Source organism: Microcebus murinus, chromosome 4 (assembly GCF_040939455.1).
Source record: "Microcebus murinus isolate Inina chromosome 4, M.murinus_Inina_mat1.0, whole genome shotgun sequence".
Lineage (NCBI taxonomy): Eukaryota > Metazoa > Chordata > Mammalia > Primates > Cheirogaleidae > Microcebus > Microcebus murinus.
The window spans coordinates 32,376,983-32,395,589 of NC_134107.1; the positions used below are offsets into that span (position 1 = coordinate 32,376,983).

Consider the following 18,607-nt stretch of genomic DNA (forward strand, 5'->3'; position numbering starts at 1 on the left):
AAATAAATAGCTACAACATTTTTAAAAAGGAGTGACTCATACTCTATTCATCTGATTATTTCAATGACTACCAAATCTAACTCATTTTTTTCCCAATTAGAAAGGTGCTCCAGCATAAACAATGATACAAAATAAAAAGGAACTATATCTGACCAGCCATGGCAATTCTTTTTTTTGTTTTTTTTTTGTTTGTTTTTTGAGACAAAGTCTTGCTCTGTCGCCCAGGCTAGAGTGCAGTGGCATCACCATAGCTCACTGCCACCTCAAACTCCTGGGCTCAAGTGATCCTCCTGCCTCAGCCTCCCAAAGTGCTAGGTTTACAGGCATGAGCCACAATGCATGGCTAATTTTTTCTATATATTTTTAGTTGTCCAGCTAATGTCTTTCTATTTTTAGCAGAGACCGGGTCTCACTCTTGTTCAGGTTGGTCTCGAACAACTGAGCTCAAATGATCCTCTACCTCAGCCTCCCAGAGTGCTAGGATTACAGGCCTGAGCCACTATGCCCAGCCCACTGGCTTATTCTTAATCTTTCCCTCAAGCTACCACAATTTTTTCAGTAAGTGAACTCTGAACTCTTAACAACTTGGGCATTTAAAATCAAAGCATATTTCAGTCTCCTAAATCCAATTAAAACAAAGCTCTTTAACCTTCTACTGCCCAGCTTCCACTACCACTTGTCTCCCTACCACCCCATCCCCCTATCTCCTATAGGAGGAAAAAAATCCTCACTTTATTTTAGAAAATTATAGAAATTGTTTCATCCAAGGTAACAAAATACACTTAAGGTGAAATGTATTGTCCTCAGTTCATTCCATTTCAAAGACTTTCTTTTTTTTTTTTTTCAAAGACTTTCTGTTGAAAAAAGAGATTTGTAAAATACTGACTTGGCATTAACTGCCAAATATAATACAAAAGACAAAGTAAATCTACTTTAATGACTTAACTGTCCCCAAACCACAAATGCTACCTTTAGAATACAATACATATTGTCAATATTCATCCAATTCTTTAATGTCCACACAAGCAGTAAGAGCAGAAGGCTATAGGTCCATAGCATGATAGTAGTTTCTCAGAATCAAGGCAATATGTTGCCTTTGTTTAGTGATATATGTTCCACGTATCAACTGAGGAGAACAGCCTGATATGCTAAAAAGCTCAAGGTCTCATTTGACAAACATTTATAAATGTGTAACATAAATCCTCCAAATATCTATTCTACCTTGGTGCTACAGCGACTCAGATCAGGTCAATAACAACAGCTATAGCAAAGCTACAGAAGCAGCTCACTAATATTAAGTTTATTTTCCCCCAAAACCGCTCTTAATTACACCAAGCCAACCAAAAGAAGTGAACGATACTTCCTTTAGTCAGCCACATAAAAGTCCTCTAACTGGGCCGGGCGCTGTGGCTCACGCCTGTAATCCTAGCTCTTGGGAGGCCGAGGCGGGCGGATTGCTCAAGGTCAGGAGTTCAAAACCAGCCTGAGCAAGAGCGAGACCCCGTCTCTACTATAAATAGAAAGAAATTAATTGGCCAACTGATATATATATAAAAAATTAGCCGGGCATGGTGGTGCATGCCTGTAGTCCCAGCTACTCGGGAGGCTGAGGCAGAAGGATCACTCGACCCCAGGAGTTTGAGGTTGCTGTGAGCTAGGCTGACGCCACGGCACTCACTCTAGCCTGTTCACTCGAGCCCAGGAGTTTGAGGTTGCTGTGAGCTAGGCTGACGCCACGGCACTCACTCTAGCCTGGACAACAAAGTGAGACTCTGTCTCAAAAAAAAAAAAAAAAAAAAAAAGTCCTCTAACTATCCTAAAAGTCTCCACTAATTCAAAACGTCAAATACATACCCTTATTCAACTCCTATTAAGTGTTTCAAGGTACTAGACCAGATATACTTTTTTAAGCAGCTGGATCCAGAACCATTTAGGACATCTGAAATAATTCTTTAGACTTATACTGGTATCATATACAAAGGACTGCCTATTACAAAGCTTTCAGCAAGTTAAAAATTGTTGTCTTTACTCCCTCAGAGAGAAATAATACTATATCCTAGTTAAGGTGTGGGGGAAGAGGAGTATCTTTTAAAAAAAAAATAAACACTGATAGATTCCTCCATTTTAACATTTTAGTCTTCAGGAGTAATATCCAAGTTACAAATACCACATTGAAAGTCTCAACTTTGGACATTAGAAAACTAGAACAGGCCGGGTGCAGTGGCTCACGCCTATAATCCTAGCACCTTGGGCGGATTGCTCAAGGTCAGGAGTTCAAAACCAACCTGAGCAAGAGCAAGAGCAAGACCCGTCTCTACTATAAAGAGAAAGAAATTAATTGGCCAACTAATATATATAGAAAAAATTAGCCAGGCATGGTGGCGCATGCCTGTAGTCCCAGCTACTCGGGAGGCTGAGGCAGGAGGATTGCTTGAGCCCAGGAGTTTAAGGTTGCTGTGAGCTAGGCTGACGCCATGGCACTCACTCTAGCCTGGGCAACAGAGTGAGACTCTGTCTCAAGAAAAAAAGAAAACTAGAACAACTGCTACCCAGAAATTTTACAATACAAATATTTATTTTGGCAACAATATCAAGTTATTCTGTGTCCTCTAATAGTGAAGAGGCAGATATAACAATTTCTGGGAATATTTTTAAATATGTAGAATTTCAAAGTTCCTTAGAACATTATTAAATCTAAATATCATCATGACATCTTTTCATCTCCAAACTCAAATGTGATGTTGCAATGGAAACTATATTTTAATGTCTTCGAATTAGCCACCAATAGTGCAATTAGTCTACCTTATCATATTGAACTGCTGCAATGAGAACAGCATTTACCTGACAAAGTAAACTTCAAAAGTTACCAAGATAAATCATTCTAACATTCAAATAGAAAATAACGTGCAAACAAGTACTCTATTAAATGGATGTGAATCAGGTTTGGGAAACAGTATTTCAGCATTCTGAAATTTACATCTTCCCCTTCTTGCTTTCCATGTGCCTTCAGTGTTCATGTACCAAATATTTAAAAACAAAAGTTCAAAGAATTCATTTGATGGCGTTGCTTTCTTAAGTTGCAAGAAAAAAAAAAGGCTTTTAATACCTTGCATTAAACATAAATACCTAAGTGTCCATGCCTTACTTGCTACAGTAACCTACCTATGTAATTTGCACTCTATTTTATGGTATCCCATGACAGAACATCCAAAAAATTAAGAGTATGATCTACAGCTTTTCAAGCATGTTTACAAGAAGAATTATCTCATAAAAACCATCTACTTTAATGTGACTCTAAAACCCCATGCCCAGAAGCCAATGACTGGTTTATAAGCAAGATAATGACTAGTTCAATGGAAAAAGTATTATGACAATAAACTAAGACTGGCTTACCATGTTATGATCTGCTGGCCTAATATGTATGTTTAGCTACTGTAGTCAGCAATGTCCAAATATAAGTTTGAAACATTTAATGGCCAGTTCTGTTCTAGATTTCAAGCTCATCTTACATTTTAAAAGGTTTTAATCTAAGGTTTTCCCCAAAATTTCTTTCTTAGAAAATATATTCCCTCAAGTAGGAAAAAACTTAAGGAACAAATTTTCCCATAAAACAATGACATGTCAGAAAAATCACAAATATTTTGGCACGTCTCTACCTTAAAACAAATTAAAAATAAGTAAATTTCAAAAAATAAAAAAATTAACCTCAAACAGTAAGCATTATATTTCATAAATAAGAGTTACAAATGCTGCCATAAATATACCAAGAAATACTATGTTGATTTAAAAGTAAAGAACTTTATTTGCTTGGTTACATTTCAATTACTAAGAAGTGAAATAAAGACATAAGATAATCAATAAAACTACGAAAACTTTATTAAAAGGTCAGTCATACTGCGTTTACTTAAAATACCAACCTTAATCATGACCTATCTAAACCTTATCATTGGTCATTGTATAAAATTAGCACTGCACTTGCAAACATAAGCAGAATCTAGACTTATCAAACATATGGTGAGACTTGCCCAGCTTCTGAAAAATTAAGTGAAAATATAGGATTAAAATGTTTTGGGAAGCAAACAAACTGATCCCGCTCAAAAGTTTTCATCAAAAATTTGATCAGAAAGAGAACCTCTTTAAAAAAATTTTAATGCGTCCAGTAATTAAAACTTTGAAATTAAATAGTTTGAATATAAGTACTCCCACTTCAGAAGCTGCAGTTTACAAGCAAATACCTAAAATAGGGAGAAAAAAAAAATCAGCCAATCTCCAAATAATAAAAAGTACACATAAGCACAAGCACAAACTGGTTTACCAGCTAACTTTTCCGGCCATGTACCAGAGAAACATCAAAACAAAGTTGACAATAGAACCAACCACGAGCTTTCCCTGTAAACTGGACGATAATCTGAAAAATTGTGCTGTTGCTAATAGAAGCTCCTTATAATTAGAAGCAGCGAACTGACAGGTGGAAAAATAAATTCCCCTAGCAGAGCAGCAAGAGGTTGTGAAAACACGGTTCAGGGACTGAACATGTTATGACTACACTGTAACAAGTCCAAGGCAATTTACGCACACACCCTTTAGCGCAATTCCTCAAGCAGAGATAAGGTTGGGAAACAACTGGCTTCCCCGAGAGCCACATACCATTTTAAATCAGCCGTCTCCCTCCAGACAGGAAAACAGACATTCTCATCGCAAGTCTTTCGGCCAGTTACCCCAGTGCGGCGAAGGGAAGCGGGCGGCCGCCACCGTAACGAGAGAAGCCGGCAACAGCCCCGCCGCGCGGCCGCCACGCCTTCCTCCCGCCGCCGCTGGGGACGCGGAGCTGCGGATCACATTTCTCCTCCCCAACAATCACACGCACGCACGTCCCCAGAGTTGACACCCTCCAAACCGGCCGCTCGGCTACGCTGGTGACTGGGCCACAAAGCCCGGGACGCAGCCATCGACTGGGGCGCTCCAGTTGCGTGCGTGCGCGCGCGTTTGTGTTTGTTCCCCTTAATGAAAGAGGTCTCCGTAGTTACGGTCTGGGGCTGCGTAGAGGAAAGAGAGGCCCCCAGTGGGACTAAACAAAACTTCGGTTGCTGGGAAGAGCCGTTGCGCAACCTTGGCAGGGGGAGGCCAAGGCCCCCGGGCCCGGGCCAAGCGCGGCTTCCCGGAGGCTGCGCCACCGCGCGCAAGAACCCCGCGCGGCCCCGGCGTCCGGCGGCCTCGGGCCTGGCGCGGCGCCAGCCTCGAGGGAGCGGCCCGGACCCGGCAACACGGCGGGGGCTGGGGCGGAAACCGGGAGCACGAGAGCTCTGGGGAAGCGGACAGGGCGCAGGATGCACAAGTGCGGGCCGCCCTGGGGGAGTCGGGCCCCGCCAGGGTCAGGCTGAGGGTCCGCTGGCCATCCAGCCGCAGGCCCCGGCGAACGGAACCGGTACCTCCACCCGGGGGTGGGGGCGCCCCCGCTGTACTCCCTTACCTTCCTAGAGGCCTGCGCTCTCCCCTCTTCGGGCGGCCGCAGCCCTGAGCATGTCCAGGGTGGGGTGCAGGGCCGTGCCGGGGACAGGGAGCCAGGCGCTTCAGCAGGCGGCACCACCCAGCCCGGGCTCAACCCCTCTCCGCGGCCGCTGCCATCTTGTCCTGGCGGCTGAGAGGAAACGGCGAAACACCCTCCCCCGACCGCTGCTGCTGCTGCTGCTGCTGCTCTGGCTGCTAAGCGCCGGGCCCGTCTCCCTCATCTTCCTTTCCGGGGATTTAGGGTGGGAACGGCTTGCTGGGGCGAGGGGTAGAGGCCGGCCGGCCCCCGGCTACTGGGGCCTACGGGCTACGCAGGGTGCGGGGCCCGCGGCGGTTGGGGCCCATTCCTGCCGCCCCTGCCGGGAGAGAAAGAAGACAGCCGGAGAGGTGGCGGCAGCGGGGCCCGCGGCTTGGTCTCCTCAGGTCGCCGCGATACCGGCAGTCGTCACTGAGGCAGCTGCCGCCAGCCGCCCCAGTCTCGGGCCCCTCCTCTACGCCCGCCGGCCTCGGCCGCCGCCTCCGCAGCGCCACCGCCCGCCCGGCCGCGCTGCGCGCCGAGCCCGGGCGGCCCCGCTCGGCTCCGGCCGCGGCGCCTCCGCGAAGCCCCTCCCCGGGGTCCGCCCGCCAGTCCGCAGTCGCGCCCTGGTCGCTGGGAGCCCGCCCGGCAGCCCGCGCGGGCTCGACCCCGAGCTCCCTGACGCCAGTCGTCCCACAGAAGCGGCATCCGTCAGCCCCCGCCCCTGTTCTGAACCTCACTCTAGGCCCACTCCGCCAAAAACATACATTAAAAAAAAAAAAAAAAAAGATCTCGACACCCAAAGAAAGGGTTAAAATGCGGAAGCAGAATTTTACCGGCCTTTCGAGACCCCGTCATCATAATTCCCCGTCCACCCCTTGAGGATCTGTTTCTTGGCGGTTTGTTTTTAAGGGTCCAAAAATAAGGAAAGGGAAAATGCTTAGTCAAATGAACACTCTCAGTCTAAAATAGGTTCTTCCCGCTTGCCATTCCCAAATAGTGAAGAAAATTGGGAAACCAGGTTAAAGAATGGGGGAAAGGCCCTCTTGGAAATTTTCCAGGAGCAGCTTTACAATCCAAAACCCCGTAATTGTGAAATTCGCCTACCTCTGTGTTGATAATTCTCCATTAGATTAGTCAGTTCCACCCCCAAACACTAGTTTCCTCCCTCCTGGAGACTAGGAGATCAACAGAATGGCCCATTTCAACCCACGTAATCACAGAACCTTAGAATTCTAGAGATGAAAGAACCTTAGCGATCCTTGCTCCCAACTGTTAAGCTAAGATTGGGTTCAAAGAAGTTTAGGTGACGTGACCAAGGTTACCCAGCAAAGCCCTGTCTCCACTCCCTTTCTCCACCTCCTTCCATTCCCAAGGAAACGAATGACCTTCCAAGTACCTAACATTCAGAGTTAATTTTCTTTAATACCTGTTTCCCCCCCGTTCCTTTTGTTCTGAATTAATGTCTAACCTTTTGAGAAGCCAAACACCTTTCTCTCTGGAATGGAAGTGTCCTTTCTTTGTTTCCTTCATAATCTTCACTAGGAGGATTGAATTTACCACGGATGTATTTATCCCAAGACATTTTCTATTGCAGTAACTGGGGCAGGGCAAAGGCAGTGGCAAATTACTACATACATAATACTACACATTTAATCCCCGCTGCTGCTTTTCGAACTGAGACAAGAATATTCTGGAAAATGCCTTTAAAAGAGAAAAGAATAAGCTCTGAGGTCACTGGAAATAACATTTTCGAGTGACAGTTGTTTTCTTCAAGTTAGGGAGGATAACCAGTTGAAAAGACTTTGAATATAGAAAAACAGAACAATGACTGTCTTTCGGAAAGATAGCAGCATATGAACCATTCCTTTTTACTTAGTATTTAGTTACTTTTGATTTTTTAAACAATAGTCAAAAGAACCCAAAAAAGGATAAAATCATTACTCGAACGAGAAAGTTACAATAATAGAAAAATCTATCAGGGAAACAAGGAAAATATTCCACTAGAACTGCAAGAATTTCTAGAATTTTTGCAGACATTTCTCTAGGCCATCTCTAATGGAAGACTTTCATTCTCCATATATGTGGCATTGCTACATCTATGAAGAGGTGGAAAAGGGGAACAAGGATTTTTTCCTTTCTGTCCCCAATATATTGCAACCCACTACACTAATTCCATGAGGAGATTCTCTCATCTTTTTTCACCATTATGTTGCCGGTGCCTAATACAGTGCCTGACTTATAGTAAGTCCCTAGGAAATGTTGCTAAATTAATAAACACTATTAATTCCAACCTTCCTCCACTTTATACCTATTGTCTCCTAACATAATTTCTTTACCTCTAACCTCTTCCCCCTCAAATTCATTCTGAACATGAACATCCCAATAATTTTTCAAAACCTCTGATTTAGCCTTTCCTCAAAGTTTGTAAAAAAAAAAAAAAAGAAGAAGAAGAAAAAGAAAGAAAGAAAGAGAGAGAAAATTTCTCACAGTGTTAAAATCTTTTAAAATGCAGGCTACTGGCTAGGCACAGTTGCTTTAGGAGGTTAAGTGGGGAGGATTGCTTGAGGCTAGGAGTTTAAGATTAGCCAAGGCAATATAGCAAGAGCTGATCTCTACAAAAATAAAAAAATTAAAAATAAAATAAAATACAGGCTACTGAATTATATATGGGGGAAAAGTTAATTATGCACACAAAGATGACACTAAAAAAATTCAAGAATCTTTTCATTCAAAATTATTACTTATCACACTCGAGCTTCTATCTAAAAAGAAAAAAAAAATTATTACTTAAATACTAAGTACCAGACATTGTGCCATCCTCTGAGGATAAAATAGTAAAAAGGGAGACACCCTGTGGGCTTATGGCATCTCCAGAAAGTTGGCTAGTACACAATTAATTACAATATTAATAAACATTATAAAAAAGAGAAGTTCAGGATGCAACCAGAAAATAGAACAAGAGGACCTAAGCAAATGTGTGGGGGGGAAGCCTTAGAAAACCTGGTTCACTTCTCATCATCCTTTGGGACTCAACTAAACACCTACTTCCCCAGAGAAGATCTCCTGACTTCCCTGACTAAACCAAATTCCCATATGAAATCTTTTCTTTGTAGCATTTGTCGAACTTGTAATTTTACATCTATTTTCTGGTCGTTTGATTAATGTCTGCCTCTTGCACTAATCTGAAAGGTCCACAAAAGAAGAGAATGCACCTTTGTCCTGCTCTGTAGCCCCAACACTAATGTAATAGTGCATAGTCAATGACCAGCAGGACCGGCTACATACAGGGGCCAGTGCAAAATACAAAGGCACAACTCCTGGTTCAAAAATTGTTAAGGATTTCAAGATGGTGACAGTAGAGCATTAAACTAAGCACAGGGACCTTCTAAGCATAAGAACCTATGCAACTACACAGATTGAATGAGTGAATGAATGACTGAAAGTTGAGATCGGTTGTAGCTTTGACTCGAGCAGTGCAAAGGCAATTTATGTGACCAAAGTGTTTGTGCCCCTGTAATATTCTGAAATAAAAATAATTTTTTAAGATTTTAACTAAATTTTTAAAACAGAAAGTTGAGATCTGAAGAGTGTGTTAGAATTAGCCCAAATAGAGAGAGATAAGAGAGAACACTCAAGGCAGAAGTATATGCAAAAGCCACATAGGAAGAGGCAATAGCAGAAATTTCGAGAAACTAAAAGACAGTTTTTTTGTGAGAGTGTGAAGGTAAGTAGAAGCAGATGAGGGTGGAGGGAGAGGCAAAGACCAGATTAGGATTTAGGATTTTACGCTATCAGCAAAGGAAGCTGCTCAAGGATTTAAGAAGGAGCACAACATTGATCAAAGCATCCAGGCCTTTGAGTGTGAGAACTGTGGGTGGAAACCATTTATTTTTCTTCTTTCCACTTTTCTGTGTTTTTCAAATACTACTTTCGGTGACTGTTGGTCTCATTCAGAATAAAAGCTAAAAGCCTTACAGTGGCCTAAGATGGTGTATAAGAACCTACCTAGCACTAGCTCACAAGGGACTCTACTTTTTGTCCCCTTACTCCAGCCACTCACCCTCCTCAGATGCCCAGATCACCTACTGCCTGGAACACTCCTCAAGTATCCACCCCCCTCCGCTTCAGTCCTTACTCAAATGTTACCATCTTGATGAAGCCTTCCTCAGTAATAGCTACCAATACTTAAAAACAAACTCCCCATCTTTATCTTTTTCCTTAGAGCTTACTACCATCTTATAAATTCTTATGGTATGTAAGTATATACATATTTTCTGTCCCTCTCTACCCCCGCAACTCTCACCCAAGGAAAGCTCCCTGAGGGCAGGCATTTTTGACTATTTTTTTGGTTGTTGGATCCCCAGAGCCTAGAACAGGGCTTGCCGTGTGAAAAGAACTCAACAAATATTTGTAAAACGAAAGAATGAATTTCCTGTGTAAGCAGTAAGAAGCCCTCTATAAACTCAGACCGCAAGCACTCACAGTTGTTTGAGATCACCCAGACATGAAACTCTCTCTTAGGTCTTTCTCCAAAAATTATTCCATCCAAAGGAGGCCAGTCCTCCTTGGACTCACCTTGTGTTCTTCGCTGGCATTGTTCCTCTCTTAACCACATGTAGGTGTCAGTACAAAGAAATGTTCCTCCACAGCATTGGCAGATGATGCTGATGCTTCTCTCCAAGTGTCAAGAAAAACATTGGACCTTTGTCAGAGCCTGAGTTACCAACCCGCACTCCCCTCCCTCAAAGAAGTTGATTGGTTTATTTTTCCTCAAGACCTTCATAATCCTTTCTTGCCATTAGGTCCTGGGGGGATAGGAAGAACCTTGTCAACCAAAAAGAACACCCAATTACAAATATAAGGAGGATGTTAGAGCATCTACTGCTAGAAAGGAAAAAAAAAATTAAATACAAGGAGAAGAGGCTCGCCAGGGAGCTTCAGTCTCCTCCCTTCTAGGAGGCGCTGGCTTCATTATGCAAATAATCTCCCTTCTTCCTGGAAATCAGTTTTGTATACCTAGGCCCCAGGGAAGGGCCACTGCAAGGGAAAAAACATTCAGGATTGTGCCACTCCTGTTATATTTGCATAACTAAAAAAGCCCACTCAGGTAACTCAAAAATCTGTTTCTCTTCCGTTAAAAAAAACACAAAACTGTTCCTACTAAATTAGACAGATAATAATCTCATACTTTTGGAAGTTCACAATCTCATCTTAATCTGGAAGTTAGGTACTACAGTCAACACAAGACAAAAAATCTCATATAGTAAAATTCATCTTTGAAAATTACATAAATCACCCATAAAGTATAGTATACATTGTTCTGCAAGTAAACCTTGTACCACAAATAATACGTATGTCATAAATTTTTCACATTTCACCTCTTGGAACACTTCAGAAATTCTGTGAAGATTATAACCTGTTAGCTTTTTCAGTTTCATCATCATCTTCTTAAGTCTAATAATCACTCTCTTTGTCAAAGTTTTACTAAAGCCCTCTTCAGTTTCTTCTGGAAGAAGTGAAGACGTGGAACGCTCCCTCATCTGCCACCAAAAACAATCTCTCCGTGGTGGTTGGGGAATCCTTAAAATCCCTGGCACATTATTTCCATAGGTTTTGCCAAACCGCACCTTTCAGGTTTGATTGAATTCATTGCCCATGGGCATCAGCTCATTCGCTGGAAAGGCTACCAGTGCTCACATCATTTATATTCTTCTTTTTCTCCAAAGCTCCTATATTTAATTCTCAGGTGTTAAATATACTTATGATGCAATATAATGGACTTAGCATGGCTTGTATAGTAGAAAGAATTGTTTAAACTAAGGTAACATAAACTAGGCAAATAAAATAAACCATCAATCTCATTTTTTTTTTTATTTTATTATCTTTTTCTTTTAGCCACTAGACCACCAGGGATAATCTTGTTTTAAAATGAACATTTTCCTGCTCACAAACCTTCAGACTCTAGTTTCTTTTCTTTTTTTTTTTTTTTTTGGAGACAGAGTCTCACTTTGTTGCCCAGGCTAGAGTGAGTGCCGTGGCGTCAGCCTGGCTCACAGCAACCTCAATCTCCGGGGCTTAAGCGATCCTCCTGCCTCAGCCTCCCGAGTAGCTGGGACTACAGGCATGTGCCACCATGCCCGGCTAATTTTTTATATATATATTTTTTTAGTTGGTCAATTAATTTATTTCTATTTTTGGTAGAGACGGGGTCTCACTCAGGCTGGTTTCAAACACTTGACCTTGAGCAATCAGCCCGCCTCGGCCTCCCAAAGTGCTAGGATTACAGGCGTGAGCCACCACGCCCAGCCTCAGACTCTGGTTTCTATAAGACTGGTGGCGGCCCCCTCCCTTCCCTATATTGAAAAAGAAAAGGCTTACAAGACCAGAACCGCCAAGGACAAAACTGCCAGGCCCCACTGAGAGGAACCACACCCAGATGTCCACCCCCTATGAGAACGGTTTGGCTACTGGATTCTACAAATACCTCCAGCCCCTCATATTTCTCAATGACCACCCAAGGTCACAATGGAAAATCCCCAGCTCTTCCCGCCAAAAGTCCCTAGCCAGGCCCAAAGGGTATAAAAGGCCTCAGCCCCTTCAAACAGCGCGACTTCTGCTTCCCCCCTCTCTTGGGGCCTCAGAACCTCGTCCTGGAGTGTATAATAAAGCCATGTGGTTTGGCCCCCACTCTTTCTCTCTCTCTGTCTGTCTTTTCTTTTCTTTTTTTTTTTTTTACCAGCTCTATCGTCAGTCCTGACCTATGTCTGTCTTTTCTTTTCTTTTTTTTTTTTGAGACAGAGTCTCACTTTGTTGCCCAGGCAAGAGTAAGTGCCATGGTGTCAGCCTGGCTCACAGCAACCTCGAACTCCTGGGCTCAAACAATCCTCCTGCCTCAGCCTCCCGAGTAGCTGGGACTACAAGCATGCGCCACTATGCCCAGCTAATTTTTTCTATATATATTAGTTGGCCAATTAATTTCTTTCTATTTATAGTAGAGATGGGGGTCTTGCTCTTGCTGGTTTTGAACTCCTGACCTTGAGCAATCTGCCTGCCTCGGCCTCCCAGAGAGCTAGGATTACAGGCGTGAGCCACCACACCCGGCCTGTCTGTCTTTTCTTTTCCCCTCTGATGAAAAACCTTACAGTTTCACCTACTCAAAATGTTCATATTTTTTAGTTTGGCTGTCAAGGCATATTACAGTTGGACCCCATAAAACCCTCTCAGCCATTTTTTCTATACTCCCTATGATCCCACCAAAGTGTTCTTTTTCCTTTCACAAACTATAACCTTTATTTCTCCATGCCCAGGCCATTTCTGCCATCAATATTGCCCTCTCATCCATACCCATCCTTCAAAGTCAAAGTTAAATGTTCACTATTCCAAAAAGCTTTGATTGAACATCCCATGTGATATTCATACATGAATGAACATCCCTATGTGATATTCATACACCTCACAAATATTTTTTAGTTCCTACCATAAGTCAGGCACTGTTCTGAATGTTTAAATTAAATAACTCAAGGATAACTATTACTATTTTCATTTTACAGATCAGGAAATCAAAGCACAGAAAGATTAAGAAGCTTGTCCAAGGTTACACAATAAATGATGGAGCTCAATTTGTACCTAAGCTATCTGGCCTTAAGTATCTATCCCAAATTATAAATTTTCACTAAATATATTCTTTAAAAAATTTTTTTAATTTAATTTTTTTTTTTTTTGGAGACAGAGTCTTGCCATATCACCCAGGCCAGACTCGAATTCCTTGGGCTCAAACCATCCTCCCATCTTGACCTCCCAAGTAGCTGGGACTATAGGCATATACCACAGTGCCTGGCTAAAAATGTTTAAACATGCAATAATCAAGGAGATTATAATTTCCCTTGGGAAAGATTAAAATTGAGAATTGTGTTCCTGACAGATCTCAGCATCAAATCATGGATATGGCAAACATTAAACTTTCTTTTTTTTTTTTTTTTTTTTTTTTTTTGAGACAGAGTCTTGCTTTGTTGCCCAGGCTAGAGTGAGTGACGTGGCGTCAGCCTAGCTCACAGCAACCTCAAACTCCTGGGCTCAAGCGATCCTACTGCCTCAGCCTCCTGAGTAGCTGGGACTACAGGCATGTGCCACCATGCCCGGCTAATTTTATATATATATATATATCAGTTGGCCAATTAAGTTCTTTGTATTTATAGTAGAGACGGGGTCTCACTCTTGCTCAGGCTGGTTTCGAACTCCTGACCTCGAGCAATCCGCCCGCTCGCGGCCTCCCAGAGAGCTAGGATTACAGGCGTGAGCCACCACGCCTGGCCTAACATTAAACTATAAAAGGAAAGTAGGATGTTATAATCCTCTAAAATGATACATGGAAAAGAGTCATCGTCGAAGCTCATCTGGTTCCATTTTCTCTTTTTACAGATAAGAGACCAGGGAGTCAGTTAAGTAAGAACAGAAGCTCAAACAAATTTCCTCGTTACTTATTCATGACCATTCAGGTCCAGTTCTCTTCCCTTACTCATCCCATTGATAAGTCAAAATGACTATCTGTATTCCCAAAATAGAAACTCCCTGATTTGTTCCCAAATGCCTTCTTCCTTCTCTTTATATCTGAGTCAGGAAAGCAGCCCCAGTCCCTCCATGATCAATATTGACTACCTATCTCCAGGGAGTGAATCACCCATTCCTCCTTTCCAAGTTCATGTGCCATAGTGAAATGTATGATGAAGTATGCAAGGACCATCCAGGAAAAGCTGGGTTCATCTAATTAAAGTGGAGTGTTCAGTCATACACAGCCATGGGACACCTACAACAAACTACAACAAAAAGCCTGCCTGCTAACACCGATCCCTCTGGGTTAGCGAAATGTCAAGCACTTAAGGAGAAATTCTTTGGATGAGAATCCATCCTCATACCACATCACTACCCTGCATATGTATCCATCCTGCTCTTTTAGGGGACAGGAAATAAGGAACTGCTCCCAGTGAGCAGTATGGATGAACCTTGAGGATAACTGTCTTTAAGACTCTCGGAGCACACAACATAAGTGAGCCCGGTTGGGGTGGGGAACCTATGGGTTTCTGAGTCCTTGAGTGTGGCCTTTTGACTGAATCCAGATTTTACAGAACAAATCCTTTTAAGAGAGGAATTTGTTCTGTGAAGTTTGGATTCGAGGGCCGCTGTACCCCAGGCTAGAGTGCTGTGGCATCAGCCTAGCTCACAGCAACCTCAAACCCCTAGGCTCAAGCAATCCTCCTGCCTCAGCCTCCAGAGCAGCTGGGACTACAGGAGTGTGCCAGCACACCCAGCTAATTTTTTCAACATTTTTTAGTTGCCCAGCTAATTTTTTTTTTTTTTTAGTAGAGATGGGGGTCTTACTCTTGCTCAAGCTGGTCTCAAACTCCTGACCTCAAGCAATCCTCCCACCTCGGCCTCCCAGAGTCCTAGGATGACAGGCGTGAGCCACTGCACCTGGTCTGAAATTACTTCTTTCTTTGATCAAAATACCCATTCCCCAAGTAAATTCAACTTTAATCTTAAGAAATGTATGCTATTTAAAGCATACTTTTATTTTATGTTTTTTTTTTTTTTTTTGAGACAGAGTCTCACTTTGTTGCCCAGGCGAGAGTGAGTGCCATGGCGTCGGCCTACTTCATAGCAACCTCAAACTCCTGGGCTCAAGCAATCCTCCTGCCTCAGCCTCCCAAGTAGCTGGGACTACAGGCATGTACCACCATGCCCGGCTAATTTTTTCTATATATATTAGTTGGCCAATTAATTTCTTTCTATTTATAGTAGAGACGGGGTCTCGCTCTTGCTCAGGCTGGTTTCGAACTCCTGACCTTGAGCAATCCGCCCGCCTCGGCCTCCCAGAGTGCTAGGATTACAGGCGTGAGCCACCGCGCCCGGCCAATTTTATGTTTTAAAATAGCTAAAACAACCAATAGCCCAAACAAAGCCATTGTTGGAATAAGAAAAAGGAACTTCGTCCCATGACTCTTTGCTTCCATCTGTCAGAAAATTGTCTTAATATGCCAATTTTGTTAAGACAACATACTTTTCTGCCATCTGTCAGAAAAGCATCATAATAAACATACAAATATGTGATGTTTGCAATGTGAACCCTGCCCACCAAAGGCTCTTTCCTCATCTTTGAATTTGTTATAATGCACTACCTTGCATGAAGCTAGGGACTAAATGAGATGCATATGCAAATCTGATATATGGTAGGCACAACCTAAAGGTTAGTTGAATCTAACTGTTAAAGAATGTCAAATTTCAAACTAATTGGAGAAGGTATTCAGAGTTACATTGCTCAATCTGTGACCCTTTGAGATCAGCCTCAGAAGTGAGAGAGAAAAGGGGAAGGTCTGAGCTACTAAAGGAAATGTTTGCCTTTTCTCAACATTTCCCTTCTCTGCTTCTGCCCTTCCTCCTCTTCTCCTTTTCTATTGAAAGGAGGAATTAGTCCACAGTGGAGAACCTTTGGCCTTAGAGCTACATGTGGCCTTCTTAGGTCCTTAATGGTGGTATTTTGACTGAATCCAAATTTTATATAACAAATCCTTTTATATTTAGTAATACATTTTTGTTCTTCTTTTGTATTTTTATTTTATTTTTAAAATGAACATATTTCAAATACCAAAGAATAAAATAAGTTTCAATGAAATAATCCTCCCAGATTGGCTGGCACAATTAGAACACTAGTAAAACATAAGGCTAAATTGACAGCTGCTACACTCATGATTTAGTTCTAACTTCCCCTGCCTGACTGGAGCCACTACTGCAGGAGGCTGTTAGGTGAGAGTTTATGGGGCTCGAGTATACCAGTCTGTTAACAGCTTTTGACAAAGATGCACTATGTTTCTGTGTGAAGTGTTTCTTTGTGACTAGTTGCATAGCTTGACAGTATTGTTTAATTTTGTCTGCTTAACAGCCCATCAGGTCAAAGAAGACCAAGAGAACACTGAAGGAAGAAAACAGATTTTTTAAATGAGGATTGGGAATTACAATATTATCTTGTTTCTGCTAAAGAAAATATGATTTGCTTGCTTTGTGATACTGCAATGTCAACATTAAAGAAATTCAATGCTCATCAGCCATGTAACACTCACAAGGACCACGAATATTTTAAATTAGAGGGAGAGGTGTGAAAAGTTGTATTACAGAAATTAAAAGATGAAAAGCAAAAGCAAAGACAATTCTTTCAAGCAGCAATAAGACCTGGAAATAATGCCACAGAAACAACTTACAAAGTAGTTTATGGACTCGGGGGAAAAGAAAGGGAAATCATTCAGTGATATAGAAATTGTGCAAGAATGAATTTTCGAAGTCGTAGGATGTTTAGACCCTGATAATGTTTCAAAGTACTAACAACTACCTCTTTCAAAAAGAACCATAACTGATCGGCAGGATAAATTAGCTTTCCACTTAACAAAACACCTTCATGCAATACTTCAAAAGGAAAATATATAGTATTTAATTGCTTGGGATGAATCAACTGATACTTTTGACTTAGTGCAGGTTTTATACTTTTTGGGTCATAACAGAAGATTTTCTCTGCTACAAAGAGTTACTCACTTTGAGCACTCCTGTGCACAGAACAAGGGGAATAGATATCTTTAACAAATTTCAAGATAAATGTCATGAAGTTGGACTGAATTTGGTAAATCGAGTGGATGTATGTACAGATGGTGCGCCTCCCATGACAGGAAAACATGAAGGGCTTATTGCACATATAAAAGAAAGTATTGGCCGGGCGCTGTGGCTCACGCCTGTAATCCTAGCTCTTGGGAGGCCGAGGCGGGCGGATTGCTCAAGGTCAGGAGTTCAAAACCAGCCTGAGCAAGAGCAAGACCCTGTCTCTACTATAAATAGAAAGAAATTAATTGGCCAACTGATATATATATAAAAAATTAGCCGGGCATGGTGGCGCATGCCTGTAGTCCCAGCTACTCGGGAGGCTGAGGCAGGAGGATCGCTCAAGCCCAGGAGTTTGAGGTTGCTGTGAGCTAGGCTGACGCCACGGCACTCACTCTAGCCTGGACAACAAAGTGAGACTCTGTCTCAAAAAAAAAAAAAAAAAAAAAAAGAAAGTATTAACATATCCAGTTGCTCTCATTTCTTTTCATTGTATCTTGCATCAGCAAAATGTCTGTGCTAAAGCTGCTATTTTAAGTGACACTTTGCAACAAGTTATAAGTGTTGTTAACTACATTTCTGCAAATGCAACACAACATCCTCAGTGTCATAACACATTAAAGTTGAACAATGAGGTATTCAGTGTGGATTTGCCCTATCATTCTAAAGTCTGTTGGCTAACACAGGGATAGGCATTACCCAAAATTTTATCTCTGTGAGAACAGATAGTTAAATTTTATGAAGAACAGAATTAGCAATGTGAAATAGTGAAAGAAGAATTCTGTAGGAATGCAGCATTTCTGTGTGATATCGTGTCAAATTAAAATGACTTAAATATGTCTTTCCAAGGTAAAACTAAGTCTATATATGATATGTGGTCAAAAATCCAAGCATTTCAAAAAAAGCAATCTTTTTTCAAATCGCTTCCTCTTCAAAAGGAAATTCCAAATGAACATTTTCTCCAGGTAGCAAAGATCACTTATGAGCAGGACAATATATGCGAATCATTCGAAGACTATGCAGCTGTTATAGACCTATTAATCAGAGAATACAATGAAAGGTTCATTGACTTGGATAATCATGACACCACACTCAAATTAGCATTTCATCCTCACGTAGTTGATATCACCAAGTCACCTAAGGAACTACAGATAGAAAAGCTGTCAGTAGATGACATTTTAAGGTCATTGTCTGATGCTAATAAAGATCCAATTGACATATGGAAAAATGCAGTAGATAAATGTCATGAAGTTGGACTGTTCCACCTTAGGAGACATGCCTGAAAAATGCTGTCTTGCTTTCAACCACTTATTGCTGTGAATCTACATATTCTCCTACCTAACCTAAATTAAGATGCCCTTAAGGTCACAAATGACTGATACCCATCTAGAGGATCAACTGAAACTGTGGACCTCCATGCTGCAACCAAATATTCAAATGCTT

General features: G+C 42.0%; 1 protein-coding gene across 6 annotated transcripts in view; it reads right to left on the minus strand.

The window, feature by feature from the left end:
• Nucleotides 1–10,413, minus strand: part of HIPK3 (homeodomain interacting protein kinase 3) — a 114,422-nt gene extending 104,009 nt beyond the window's left edge. For 2 of the 6 annotated variants that reach the window (XM_012739876.3, XM_012739874.3), the window contains exon 1: nucleotides 5,471–6,278. Coding sequence is in view for 1 of the 6 variants with exons in the window: in XM_076002046.1 (XP_075858161.1) it covers nucleotides 10,103–10,142 (40 nt within the window). In the remaining 5 variants the exon portion in view is untranslated. Of the gene's footprint in view, nucleotides 1–4,647; nucleotides 5,116–5,470; nucleotides 6,280–10,102 lie in introns of those variants that run through there. The other 4 variants (XM_076002046.1, XM_012739870.3, XM_012739871.3 and 1 more) reach the window with 4 other exon arrangements.
• Between the last annotated feature and the right edge of the window lie 8,194 nt (nucleotides 10,414–18,607).